The sequence below is a fragment of a genome, unplaced genomic scaffold (genome assembly GCF_019419815.1).
Source record: "Pyrus x bretschneideri cultivar Hongxiangsu unplaced genomic scaffold, Pyrus_bretschneideri_v1 Contig30, whole genome shotgun sequence".
Taxonomy (NCBI): Eukaryota; Viridiplantae; Streptophyta; class Magnoliopsida; order Rosales; family Rosaceae; genus Pyrus; species Pyrus x bretschneideri.
In genome coordinates, this window is record NW_025999613.1 from 3879160 (window position 1) to 3893779 (window position 14620).

The following is a 14620-nucleotide window of genomic DNA, read 5'->3' on the forward strand; positions in this document are numbered from 1 at the left end:
TTTTTTTTTTTTCAACGGGAAAGCTAGTTTGATATAAGGTTTAATATAGAGCATCGACCGTTCTGGGCTTGATTTTAAGACATTGAAAAATCTAAAGTTCTTTCATCGAGCACACACTGGTGTGTGTTTGCGGCTTTTGGTTAGTTTTCTACATTTTCCAATTCTAGCATAATGGCTTTCATGACATGAAACCTTGGTTTGCTGCACATTTTGCAAGTCCCATCTTTGAAGATTGTGGTAACTGTAGGTATGGGGGCTGATTGAGGAAGATTTTAAAGGGTTAATAATAACTCAATGTTATATTTTTTAGCAAGTGGTATGTGGCTTCATTGTTTAAAAGCATTCGTTCTTGTATCCGAAATTATATGTTGGACTCCCCTTCCTTATAAATTAATGTAAATTATAGTTTTTTAGTAAGGAAAATCATATATTTAATATTCAGATTCATAAATTAGAATTGAATTTATTAACAATATACTTGAATTGACTCTCTCTTCATACCTGATGTTGAGAAGTTTTTATTCTACTAGTTCTTTAGATGGATATTACATATAGATATAAATATTAAGAGAAATACTAGAAGGACTTTCTCTAACTAGGAAGTTCTGCAATTTTGTAATTTAACGTCAATTTTCGTGCTAACATTATAAAATATTATGTCAAAACATGAAGTAGCAGAGAATCTTCTTAGCATTTTTTAGTCCATTATTTATATAAATTAATACTAAAGTCACTTGATTAAAAAGAGAGACGATGGTATAGATAAATTTTTTTTTTTTTGAACAAATGATATTTTCTATACAAAAAAGGAGGGGAGTTGAGCTTAGTCTCACAACGAGCTAGTAATAATATGGTTCAAATTTTCTTTAGCGAGAATCGAACATAAAATCTCTCACTTCACTTATAAGTAAAAAAAATATCACTATACTATAGTATTAAATGAAGACATAAATATATATTTTTGGTTCAACTAATTATAGCCTGAAATTTGAACTCGCAATTTGGATTTAGAAGTCACTAGAAGAGTAGCAGTCGTCGTACATGAGCAATATGGTAATTTGGGAGATGCACAACTTGGGAAGAGTATAAAGGTTAGTAAGGGTAAAATAGTAAAAGTGAGACGGGAAGGGATATGATTGGATGGGACATGGGAGGGGATGCATTGGATGCGCTGGAAGCCGATATAAAAGTGTCAGCTTAACGCGTTATACCCACAACTTTCCCTTGTTTGTCTGAAACTCTCCTCCACTCTCTCTGCTCCCTAATTTCCAAGAGAAAAGGAAAACACAGAGAAGAAATCAAGGGGGATCGATGGCGGATCAGCTGACTGACGATCAGATCTCTGAGTTCAAGGAGGCCTTCAGCCTTTTCGACAAGGATGGCGATGGTTAGACTCAGATCTCTCTCTTCCGAATTTCCATCCATTTTTTACAATTATATTATGCATGTTATTTGCATGTTTTGATTCCTTTATCTATGTCAGATCTGCATCTTGTATTTCTGGTTTTGGATCTTCGATTTATGATTGGAGAATTGTAGATCCTCGATTTTGATTTTTAAATTCGGCTTTTGCTTTTTATATTTTGTTTCGTGGAATTATTACTTGCGTTTGTGAAAATCGAAAACAGATTGAAAGGGGGTTGCGATTGATCGATTCAAATTTTCAAATTTCAAATAGGTTTAATCTTGTGTTTGAGTGTTATTAGGGTTAGTGATTTGAAAAAAAAGGAAAATTAATTCCGGAACTTTGTGATTGTTGACATAAATCTGAACCTGTCAAGCATGTGTAAGAAATTTGAGATTTATTTTTCTCTTGCAGAAAATATGAGATTCAAGGATTATCGTTGTATGATATTTGTTGAATGCTTGATGGGTTAGTTTCTTAGAATGTCCATGATAGGCTGGTATGGTTCTTGTCGTGTGCGTTCTTTATTACTCTCGATGCTAGGAAATTTAAAATTCATGTGCGCTGTTTTGGATTAGGTTTTCATAGTTGCCAATACCATGCTTTCAAATGTTTGTTTGCGCTCGTGTGTGTATTGGACAAACGGTGTTATGTTTGCATGGTGAACTAATGCAAAATGGGCGCTGGTTTATGGAATGCCAATACTTTTCGGTATCTAGTATGTAGTCCCGATATCCGCATATCTTGTGTTCCTCATAAGCAAACATAAGCACCCAGAAGAAAAAGAAGCGACTTATTGTTGTTTCTAATAATTTTGTTATGCAGGTTGTATCACCACAAAGGAGCTTGGCACTGTCATGAGATCATTGGGGCAGAACCCAACTGAGGCAGAGCTCCAGGACATGATCAATGAAGTCGACGCTGATGGTAATGGGACCATTGACTTTCCTGAGTTCTTAAACCTCATGGCCAGGAAGATGAAGGACACTGACTCTGAGGAGGAGCTGAAAGAGGCTTTCAGAGTTTTTGACAAGGATCAGAATGGCTTCATTTCCGCTGCGGAGCTCCGCCATGTGATGACCAATCTTGGGGAGAAGCTCACTGATGAGGAAGTTGATGAGATGATCCGGGAGGCTGATGTTGATGGCGATGGCCAGATAAATTACGAGGAGTTCGTCAAGGTGATGATGGCTAAGTGATACTCTTGTCAAAATCCCAACTCACTTGAGAACCAAAGAAAAGGGAAAAAAAAAAGGGATGAGGGCTTAATTTTAATTTGGGAATCCTAGCTTCCATTTTTATGTTATGGTTTTTGTAATCAAGCCTTGAAAGAAAGTAGTAGACTCATGTTGTGGTCCTTTGACAATGGTTTGGCAGTTCTTTTTTTTTAATTTTTTTTATGCTCCCTTTTAATTGTTTCAGTTTCTGGTCTATTGTGCACCTTTTACTTTGTGGGAGGATTCAATGTTCTATGTTGGATGGAAGACTCAAATTTATATGTAGTCTATGTCCTCGTTGACAATGAATCCGCAACTGCATGTCTATATTTTTCGGACAAGGATTCTTGTCTATACATGTACCATTTGTCGACTCTGTTGAAGCACAAGGCCAATCATAACTTGTCATTCGGATTTTGAACTTGGTAAATTTCTACGATATTTTGGAGTACTGGATGTTACATGGATTATAACGGCCAAATCCTTGGTCAAATTCATAGCAATCAAGATCTGATCGTGTAATGTGCCCTAAAGTTAATCGTAAAATGATATTTTATGAATATTTCACATGATAAATTGAACTAGTTTAGTTTAAGGGAAAGAATATGTTCTAAAGAAGTTATATTCATGAATCCTTTTTCTTTTATACACATATCCTAAACGTTTCTGATTATAGAATCGACAATTGGGCATTGACAATCCAGATAGATTCGTATAGTACTATGTCTTCTCTCATGGGAGAGTGATTGGTTTCGAGTCAATGGTATAAACAACACCAAGACAAGCACGTATGTGCTCAATAGAGATTGAGTCCAATGAATGTGATCAACAAGAGTTCTCACATGCATGTCACATAGGGTGGGTTGAAAAAACCGTAAATTGAGAAAAATGGGACTGAAAACCGAACCGAAAAAAAAACCCAACCAAAAGTACAAAACCTAACGAACTGAATAAATATATATTAATTTTAATTTTTAATTATTATATATAATGAGTATTTATTTCCAAACTAATTCCAAGCCCAAACTTCAAACCTTTCAAGCCCAAATAAAATGTTAGGCCTCCTATTAGAAAGTTAGAAACCCTAGCATACTAATTATTCCTTCTTTTCTTCTCCCCAACCGTGTTCTTTCTCTCCATTTTTTTCTTCCCTTTTTTGCTCTCATGCCGCCACCTTCATCTCCCTCTCACCCATTTCTTTCCCTTTCTTTTTTTTTTCTCCCTATTGCATCTCTCTTTATCCCATTGTCCAACTCATACCTCTGCCGAAGTTAGCCATGGCTTCCACCATTGTCGACAACAAGGTGGTTTTCGCTCGCCATTGTTGAAATGCACCAGATCTGGCCACCTTTCACCGCAATTGTTCTGATGGACTTGTTCTCCTCGGTCATTGAGTTTTGATCTAGAACATTCGACTAAGTGTGGTGCAAATTGTATATAATTCTTGTCGATTTTATTCTTTAATATGGCTTAATTTTGATAGATATGAATGACCTGGGTCTGCAATTTTATTGATATGGAATTTGGTCTTTTTGATTTTAAAAATTATGTTAGATTTGAATGGATTTGAAGTGTTATTTTTAGCTAAAGATTTGTTTTTCTTCTAGTTTCTTCAACTTTCATTGTATTTGGCATTATTTGTATTATTTAAAAAAAAAAACCGAACCAAACTGAAATTGAATTGGAAAAAACCAAACCGAACGAAATACGAAGTGAAGAAAAGGACAAAAAATTGAACCGAACCGGACTAAATAGTAACTTCGGTTTGATTTTTAGTTTCGGTAAAAAACCGAACCGAATGGTACTGAACCCAGCCTTAATGTCACATGAGAACTTATAGTTGGATAATGCAAAGTAGTTATTTGACCTAAGGACACTAGTTGTCTTGTGATTAGGTCAATAGTCTTTGATTATGTTAAAGGACTTCCATTTGCGAGTGTCTACGACATTGTTGGGGCTAACCTACTTAATCACGTGGGCACGTGAATGTACAATAAGGGATCTTTAACCTTTCAACTGTTGAGGGAGAATACTCTTTGATATGATTAACAATCTCTGGCCAAAGTATGAATGAGATTTAGGAAGCCGTTCCAAATCACTTTCAAGGTAATCATGTCGACAGGAGAATCACATTGCATAGTAGACATGAACAAACTATCAATCAAACAATGTAATCAAGAGTATTATATTAGAGAAGGTCAATTACATTGATAGCCCAACCTCTTTTGATTAAGGTGTTACTCATGGTTTGTGGAAGCCTTGAAGATAAATAATCACAAAGGGAGAATTGAAAGTAAGTTTCAATTCACCATCAATTATTAAGAGATCTAATTGCCTACTGCCTCTTTATAAGGAAAACTAATATTGTCACATCCCGGCCCGGGGCGAATCACTTCCCGGGCTCACTCCACTACCGTAGCACGATATTGTCTGCTTTGCGCTTACCATTCCCTCACGGTTTTGTTTTTGGGAACTCACGAGCAACTTCCCAGTGGGTCACCTATCATGGGATTGCTCTAGCCCCCTTCTCGCTTAACTTCGGAGTTCCTACGGAACCTGAAGCCAGTGAGCTCCCAAAAGGCCTCATGCTAGGTAGAGATGGGAATATACATATAAGGATCACACCCCTAGGCGATGTGGAATGTCACAATCCACCCCCCTTAGGGGTCCGACGTCCTCGTTGGCACACACGCGACCAGGGTTAGGCTCTGATACCAAATTGTCATATCCCGGCCCAGGACGGATCACTTCCCGAGCCCGCTCCACCACCGTAGCACGATATTGTCCGCTTTGGGCTTACCATTCCCTCACGGTTTTGTTTTTGGGAACTCACGAGCAACTTCCCAGTGGGTCACCCATCATGGAATTGCTCTAGCCCCCTTCTCGCTTAACTTCGGAGTTCCTACGGAACCCGAAGCCAGTGAGCTCCTAAAAGGCCTCGTGCTAGGTAGAGATGGGAATATACATATAAGGATCACACCTCTGGGCGATGTGGGATGTCACAAATATATCGCACACTGAGTAAGGGAATGATTGAAGGATATAACAAAGTTGAGTAAGGACAATAAAATAGGTTAATTGTATATGGTCAAGATTAATTAATTGGTTAATTAATCATACGAAAAGTTCGTATTAGGGTTTAATTAGTTTTGGGTTTAAGGGCTCAAATGAGTTTGGGGTCCACAAGGTCCATTGAGTTTAAGTTGTATGTCAACTAAAACAGAATAGGAATTAACCAAAACACAAACACCAAAACCAACCATGCTAGAGGGAGAATGATGGTTGACTTATTACAAGCTTGCCACTCACTTTGAAAGAGGTATAAAGGCAGCTTTAAAGGCAACTTTATACCTTTAGCCTCATTAGGGTTATCTTTAAAAAAGAATATGAGAGAACACAAACTCCTTCTTTCTCTCTAGGAGGCTGGCCACCATGGAAGATTTAGCTACCAATCTTTTCTTCCATGGTTACTCATCTTCTTCCTCAACCATCCTTGGTGTTGGAACTTAGAGCCTCTACTTTGGGGGCTTTTGGAGAATCATTCGGGCAACCAAATCCTAGCATTCAAGGAGGCAAAAACATGAAGATGAAGGCTAAGGAGTTCAACTCAAGGAGAGGAATGAAGGCCCTCTCATGGTGATTAGCCTTTGCTTATGCAAAGAGGAACTTCAAAGGTATAAAGCAATCTTATCTCTCTTTGTCTCATGAGTTGAGTCTTCGGTTCACCAATATACTAGGTTTTGAATTTCATGGTTTAAGTTCTGTTCTAGAGTGCATACAAGCATGCTTCTGCCAATTAATAGTTAAATGCATGTAATATGTTGCTCAATAAACTTAATTTATCAGAAAAATTTCCTTCAAGTGGTATCAAGAACCTAGGCCTAGTAGTTGGTGAACTTTTTGGCTTTTGCTATTCATAGCTTGTGATTTGAATGTTGTAATAGTTACACGCTTATTCTTGCTTCTTTGAATGTAAATTTTGTTTGAAAATTTGCCATCTCAAAAGTAGTAGTTGTAGTTCATTTGAGCAATAATTTTGGAACTAAAATTTGGAGCCATGTTTGTGGGGAAATTTGGCCAAATACATGGTGTGGAATTTGGGTTCATATTTGTCTTGTTAAAAGAGTTTTAAGAGTTTTAAAGTGACATTAGAAACCCCTTTTGTTTGAGAGAGTTTTGGGTTTCTTTGGATGAAAAATGTCCATAAAGCTCGTTATGGGTTATTGTTCTGTTCTTCATGTTTACAGCAAGAACAAAAAGTTGGGGAGTTCTAATGCAAAATTACTTTGTTTTTTGTTTAGTCTTCGTTTGTCTTTGTTTGTGTGATTTGAATGGTACTTTTCTACTCATCACACTTTCCTCTCTTTCCTCACACTTTGATTATTATGAAATTTTCACTCACTTTCTCTCTACCAAAACCGGCCACCCTATACAAGTGGGGTCTTTTGGGTCTTTCTTGCAATTACTTAAAGTTTTGATACTTTTGTGTTTTTCACTTTGACCCAAAAGTTTATGTTTTTGCACAAAGGCTCAAATTCACTAAATAGTTTTGTTCCTTTAATGAAGTTTTTTGTAATTGTTGAAATTTTTGGGTTCTAGCTATAATACCATGAAGTTGTGAATATTTGTGTATTTAGAAAGTAACCCCAAAAGTTTGTGTTTTGCATAATGGCCAAAAAATTGATGTTATTGCATTTTGGCTCAAATTAGCTAGCAGATAAAATAACTTTCCCTCTTTAAATGAGAATTAGACTTTCATTTTATTTAGCTTCATTTAAATCAGTTCTATGAATACAAAAACCAAATAATATTGTTGCGTTCTAGTTTAATTAGATAATGTGATTGGTTAACTAAAGAAAAAGTGATTATGAATCTAAGTCTACGCTGATTGAGCTTTGACCATCTATCAAATTTGTTTAAACCGTGAGAATTTGTAGATTTGATTAGATCAAATGTATTGTAAAAGAGCATAAAATCCTCTTTCTTTGAAGTACTTCTTTTATGTTTTATTTGATATGCATGCAAATTGGAGTAGTTGTGTCCAATGCCCAATACGAAAACATGCCTTAATTTGATTAAACGCGTAAATAAAATTAGTCACCCTCCCTAGCCCGAAATCCAACACTAGGCTCGTGTTGGATCAAATTGAAGGTTCATAATCATCCTAAGGCCTAATACAACTATAAAGTCCATCAAAGAATGCAAAGCTTTCGTTAGTAGTACCATACACTCTTACTTCAAAAACCGTTTTATATAAATATAGTGGGACATATGCCGCTAAATAAATCACACGGATAATAGTTGTGATAGGACCAAATAATTTTAATTAGATTAAAATTACTCCAAAAACCCTCGATCAAACCAATATTAAGTTGACAAGCATGAGGGTTCTTTGAACACTCTTTCGTGGCTTTCCACCGTGGTAGGCTCTAATCGTTTGTGACTCATACACCGATGTCATTTTATCAGGGGGAGTACAAAGTATGTGCTTACACTCAGGAGGAGTTCTATATGCATACATGATGTTGTGAAGGTAGGCAACGAGAGTGGCAACATCATATCATTTTGAGGTTATTCTTGAACCCCACACGAACTTGTATGGTGGGAAAGACTTAACTAATGCCATGGCCCCAATATCATATCATTGTGAGGGTGACATTCTTTGGAGGCCAAATAAGATGGGCACTTACAAGAGATGTAAATGAGCAAGAGTTACTCTCTCATTATTATTAATGCTACCCAACATCATGTCATGTGAGGTGGGCTTAGTAAAGGTGGTCTCTCATACCTTACTAAGAGTTTTGTCCAAAACTCTCGAATCCAACTGAGGATATAGAATTTGCCAAAAATAGTGGATGATGCTATTTGATTTAAAGACCCGAACCAAATAGTTTAAAATCAATCAATTTAAATATCGTTATGTAAATGTTTACCTATTTGTGGGATTGATTTTTTGATTTGATTTAATTGAAAGTAATTGATTTAATATAGTCATTAATTAAATCTAAATCAAGAGTTTAAGGAATTAAACCATAATTGAGGGATTTGATCAATTAGGGTTAACTTGTTCTTTTTTACTTGATTTGATTTGTTTGACAGAAGACTCAAATGTCGACTTGTGTCACTCTTGATGACTCGTTCAGCTTTGATGAGTCACATGCAATGTGTGCAATTTGACGAGACCTATAACATGCGCTACATAAGCCCTAGCGAATCAAAATTTAATTTATTAGTAAAAATTTATTTCACCAAAATTTCAATGTCTACACACACACACACACACATATATATATATATTTTTTTGAACGAACGATCTACATTAAGAGGAAGGATGGTGGGCTAAGCCTCACAATAAGCTTGTCATAAAGTGGTTCAAATTTACCTTTGATGAGAATCAAACCTAAAACATCTCACTTATAAGTAAAGAGAAAAAAACCATTATACCGTAATACTAAATGGCCTAGTATCTACTTATATTAGAAAAGGTTAGTCTGCTGTCCTGATCGATAGAGGAAAAAGAATGAATAATTTGCCAGCTTCCCAATTATTGTTGTCATCGAAGAACATGTTGTGATGTTAGTCGTGACAAACTTTCCACTAGAAAACAATTATATTTTTATTTTATTTTAAGAAAAGTCGATGGATTCATTGCCATAAAAAGATGAAGAGTTACAAAACCCAGTTACATATCAACAATTATATTTAATTTACTTGCGTGGCATACAAGTTAATTAACCCAGTTGTCGTAGCCTGCACATATATCTAATCGTATCGAAGTTTCAATCCGGACCATTAATCAATTTTTCAAAAAAGAATTCAAATCCCCTATAAATAGTTGGTTGCTTTTACTCTTGTTATTTAGAGCACACAACACTTAATTAGTTTGAGCTTAAACAATGAGAACATTTTTAATATTGATTGCGATTTTGTTAAGTTTGAGTTGTGAAAGCGTCGTAAATGGATTCAAGTTGATGCCATCAGAATTTCCGGAGGATTTCATCATTCATGTTAATACTGCCTCATCATCTTCTTCTACTGTGGCTGATCAGCAAAATGGAACCAGATGGGCAGTCTTAGTTGCTGGGTCGTTTGGTTATGGCAACTATAGGCATCAGGTGTATATATATAATCACTTTCAAATATATGGTAATTATTTATGAGTATATATATGAGTAGAATTCCTTTAATTACGTTGAGGATCCTTCAAATAAGTTTATTTGAGGGGCAACTTATGGTGCTGATTGCATAACTTTTTCTTAACAAGTCAAATGTTTATATTTTAATTCATCATTCATAGATTATTTTTGTAATAAGTTACACAAGTTCAAAATCACTAAGATCCATAGTAAAGAAAATAGACAAATAAAGTTCTTCAAAGAAACACTAAAATGATTACCATTTAATTAAACAATCATATGGTTGCAGATTTTAGCGATTTTTGATAATAATTGTATTTAAGGGAAGACCGTAACATAAACGGTTGGATCCCTGAAATACATTAATTAGGAATTAGGCCCTACAAGAGATGCCTCAATGGAAGAGGACTATTAAATATATGAGAAATGTTCTCTTGTATACTACAGTGCATCTTAAACCATTAATCGATCGGTTAAAAAAAAAAAAAAAAAAAAAAACATTAATCAATCATGTATATGTCCTTACTACTCTGTCTACATGCTATATATCAGATCATTGATTTTTGTCTCAATTCAGAATCAGACTACATATGCATTTTTTTTTGTCGAAAGCGACATATATATAAGCATTTGTATGATATATAAGTTTGTCAAGAAAATATATGGAAATATGTAATGGAAAATGCAATTTTTTTCTTCTTGTTTTTGTTTCTTTTCATCTCTTAAATTATGTATTATTTTTCTAACATGATGTCTCACAATATGACAGGCCGATGTGTGTCATGCATATCAAATATTGAAGAAAGGTGGACTAAAAGATGAAAACATCATTGTTTTTATGTACGATGATATCGCAAACAACGTTGAGAACCCTAGACCTGGTGTCATCATCAATAAGCCAGATGGTCCTGATGTTTACAAAGGGGTTCCCAAGGTTCTTTACTATCTTATTATGGAGGAGGACCATCGTAACACATGTGACATACTGATTTGGTGTTACGAAATTTCTGCTTAATATGATATTTCAAGTATGCGCCACATATTATGTTTCATATGTTTATTCTTTATTTTGGTAGGATTACACTGGAGAAAATGTTACTGCTGCCAATCTTTATGCTGTTATTCTTGGAAATAAAACAGCTCTCAGCGGGGGCAGTGGCAAGATTCTGGACAGCGGTCCAAATGACAATGTTTTTATATATTATACCGACCATGGCGCCTCTGGGATAATTGGTTTGTAACTTTAATTACTTGATAAAATGTATTTTCTATAGCAGTATTTTGTATACTACTGGTTAACTGTTTATCAAGTGTGTGTGTGTGTGTGTGTGTGTGTGTGTGTGTAAACCTGGACATAATATAGATTACCTGATCAGTATTGGATGCTGATTAATTAGGAATGCCTGAAGGCGATTATGTTTATGCTAACGATCTCGTGGACGTTCTGAAACAAAAGCATGAAGCTAAGGGTTACAAAAATATGGTAAATAAGTCGTCATTGTATTTTTTTTTTGTCCTTGAATTTTTGTTAAGCAGAACAATAGTGATAGCTGTATAATATATAACTTGCTAAAAGAAAAGGTTTCTTGCTTTGTAGATTTGTAAATTCAAATTAATGATTTTATGTAATTACCAAAATTAATCAGGTATTTTACCTAGAATCTTGTGAATCTGGGAGCATGTTCGAGGGTCTGCTTCCAAGTAATATAAGTATCTATGCGACTACAGCGGCAAATGCAACTCAAGATAGTTGGGCAACATATTGTCCTGGTTTTGATCCTGCTCCTCCTGCAGGATATGACACTTGTTTGGGAGACTTGTATAGTATTTCTTGGATGGAAGATTGGTACGCATAACGCATGTGATATTCAGTACTATTTTGAGAACATTAACTGATCTCGAGCTAATTATAGAAGTTTGAAGTCACTTTTAAAAACGGATTCAACCTTTCTCTTTTATACTGTTAAGAATTAACCTTGCGTTTGGATTAGGAAATTTAAGAGAGCAACGATAAAATGATGGAATTTGATTTTTTAGATTATGTGATTTTGTTGTTTAGCTAACATAAAAGAACAATAAAATTTAAATACGAAATTTAATACACATCTAGAGTCATTGGTATATAAATACTAAAAAAATGAAAATTTAGGTCCCTTTTTGAAAGTGACCCTAGACCTTTGGATGTGCTTTGTACTTTGCTCAATAATCTCACTTTCTTTGTTCTAATGCGCACCGGATACGTTTATGCATTTGAAGTGTTCTCAATTATTCCTTAAACATTTCTTTCTATATTTAAAATATCATTGAAAATATTTTCAGGCCCTAGTACTAATTAAATACGTACCGTTAATTTGAAAGTGTGAAGATTTTTTGACATAATTTTCTGTTGCTGTTTTTGTGTAAATTGGGGAGCAGCGATGTCAAAGATTTACGAAGAGAAACTTTTGCAGACCAATATGAAACGGTAAGAAATCGAAACTTTTGCCTTGTAATTATTTACCAAGAAAAGCTTATATATAATATCTTGAGATTGAGCACACAAACTATAAACCAGACTAGTTAACTATATTTATTTATCAATACTTATTTATAAAAAAAAACTATATTTATTAATATGCCTTGTCAACTTCCATTATTTGAACTCTAACTTGTTTGTTTGAGTCGTCACTTAGTATTACGGTCTAATAGTATTCCTTTTCATTTGTAAGTGAGAGGTCTTAGGTTCGATTCTTGCCAAAGACGAATTTAAACTACATTATTACTAGCCTATTGTGAGGCTAAGTCCCCTTCTCCTTTAATGTAAATAAAATCGTTTGTTAAAAAAAAAAAAAAACTTGATTATTTGAACCATATATTAATTTGTGGGCTACATTTTTACAGGTTAGAAATAGAACCGCAAATACTAGTGAAGGATTTGGGTCTCATGTTACTCAATACGGAAATTTGAACCAAGCCAAGGATTTACTCTTCTCTTACTTGGGTTCAGATGACAACTCTACTACTTACACCAACACTAAATCCTCACCATCATTCTTAGGGCCAGTTTTTAACCAACGTGATGCAGACCTCCTCCACTTTTTGTACAAGGTCTGTGATCTCTCTCTCTCTCTTCTAGTTTGGGGTTGTTATGCTGTGAAAAAAAAAAAAAAATGATGTTTTTAGAAGTAGGGGTAGAGTTGCTTCTGTTTCTACTATTTTGGATTCATGATTTTGACCAAAAAAACACTTTTTTGTTTCATTTACCAAACACAATTTTAACCTCAACTTTATTAAAAAGCTGCTTTTAAAATAATTTCAGCAATGTCAAACTAGTCCTTAGTGTTTTTGTAATTTAAATTTATTAATTTCTTTGATCAACTTTTTTGGTCGGTCTTATAGAAACCCTAAATGATAGCTAGGTAGAACAAAATTGTTCAACGTAATTTTTCTTTATAAATATTGTTTCTTAAACTTGGGATTAGTTCTAAATCTTAAAATGTGATTTTTGAGCATATATCATATATTCATCCAGGTACGTAAAGCTCCTGATGGCTCTCATGAGAAGTATGAAGCTAAACAGAAACTATCTCGTGAAATATATCGTCGGGAGCGCATCGACGACAATATAAATCAAATCGCGCAACTAGTGTTTCAATTTGATTCTAGCTCAAAAATGAAAAATATTTGGCGTAACAGGCAAGCTCTTGTGGATGACTGGAACTGCTTTAAGACTTTTGTAAGTCTTTCTTTTACGAATTAGTATAGTAACAACTATATATACACGTAATATGAAAAGTTATGAACTACAAGTACATGATCTATTTGTTTAAGCAAATACCTAAACCCTAGTTAAAACCAACTAGTTTGATGCTAGCTAGTTAATGAGATCGTCTTCCATGCAGGTGAAAACTTACGAGAAATATTGTGGAGTACTCTCAAATTATGGAATGCAATACACAAGAATTATTGCCAACATGTGCAATTATGGGGTTACCATGGAGCAGATGACCTGCAGCATCAGCGAAAACTTGTTCTTAGACTTGAAAAGAGAACAAAAGGATTGTGCGCACATGTCCTAATAATTTAAGCTTACTTTTTTTTTTTTTATAAGTAATTGAAAAGTACTTTTCCTTTTCTATAAATTTCGAAATAAAAAACTTAGTGCGTCGCCTTATTTGTCAACTCCAGTCTTAAGCTCAATTATTTTCCTTGTTGATGAAAAAGTTCGTATTTAAGATTTTAAGGGAGTAAGAACAATAGAACTTGACTGTTGAATGTAATTAAATTCAATAACCTGGTCCTCTTATGTTGTTCCAAGAATCAACATCACAATAACAAAATTCTAGAAAAATATCCAATATTTGAATCAAAATTAATTAGTTTACTAGTTTCTATTTGTTTACCTTAAATTGCAATCTTTTAGTGTAAGAATTTGAGTAGACATAATCATTTTTTTGATAGAAGTGTATTGATTAAGTTACTAGAGTTTTGTAACGGTAGGTTATATGAAACATTCTAAACAAAAATGTAGTGGACTTATTTGCAGTTAATTACGAGTTATTGAGAGACCTATTGTTTTCCTAATAGGTGGATATCAATAGGCCTTATGTGACTATAAAAGGGCTGGTCCATGCTCTCCAAATATAAGCTTAATAGTGTGCTGAGTCCTATTGAAAGCATAAGCATCCAGTTTTGTGAGAGTAGAAGATTATCTTTATTTTGAGCATCATGTCTTCTTCATCCTCAAGTCACGTGTGTGTCCAATTTTTGTGTGTTAGTATTGATTCTGGTTAATTGTGATTTTATGTTTTAGTTGATAATCATGTATGTGAGTATTAAGATATGACACTTCCAATACTACATTATTTGGCATGTAGCTTTGT

General features: G+C 34.5%; 1 protein-coding gene and 1 pseudogene across 1 annotated transcript; both read left to right on the plus strand.

Annotated features, from left to right (window-relative positions):
* Positions 1–1224: 1224 nt before the first annotated feature.
* On the plus strand, positions 1225–2826 carry LOC103936833 (calmodulin-7). Its single transcript, XM_009346705.3, has 2 exons — positions 1225–1387; positions 2231–2826. Exons 1-2 carry the CDS (start codon positions 1312–1314, stop codon positions 2602–2604), a joined length of 450 nt encoding a protein of 149 aa, XP_009344980.1. The 5' UTR covers positions 1225–1311; the 3' UTR covers positions 2605–2826.
* Positions 2827–9428: 6602 nt separating this feature from the next.
* LOC103936835 lies at positions 9429–13775 on the plus strand (annotated as a pseudogene).
* The last annotated feature ends 845 nt before the right edge of the window (positions 13776–14620 follow it).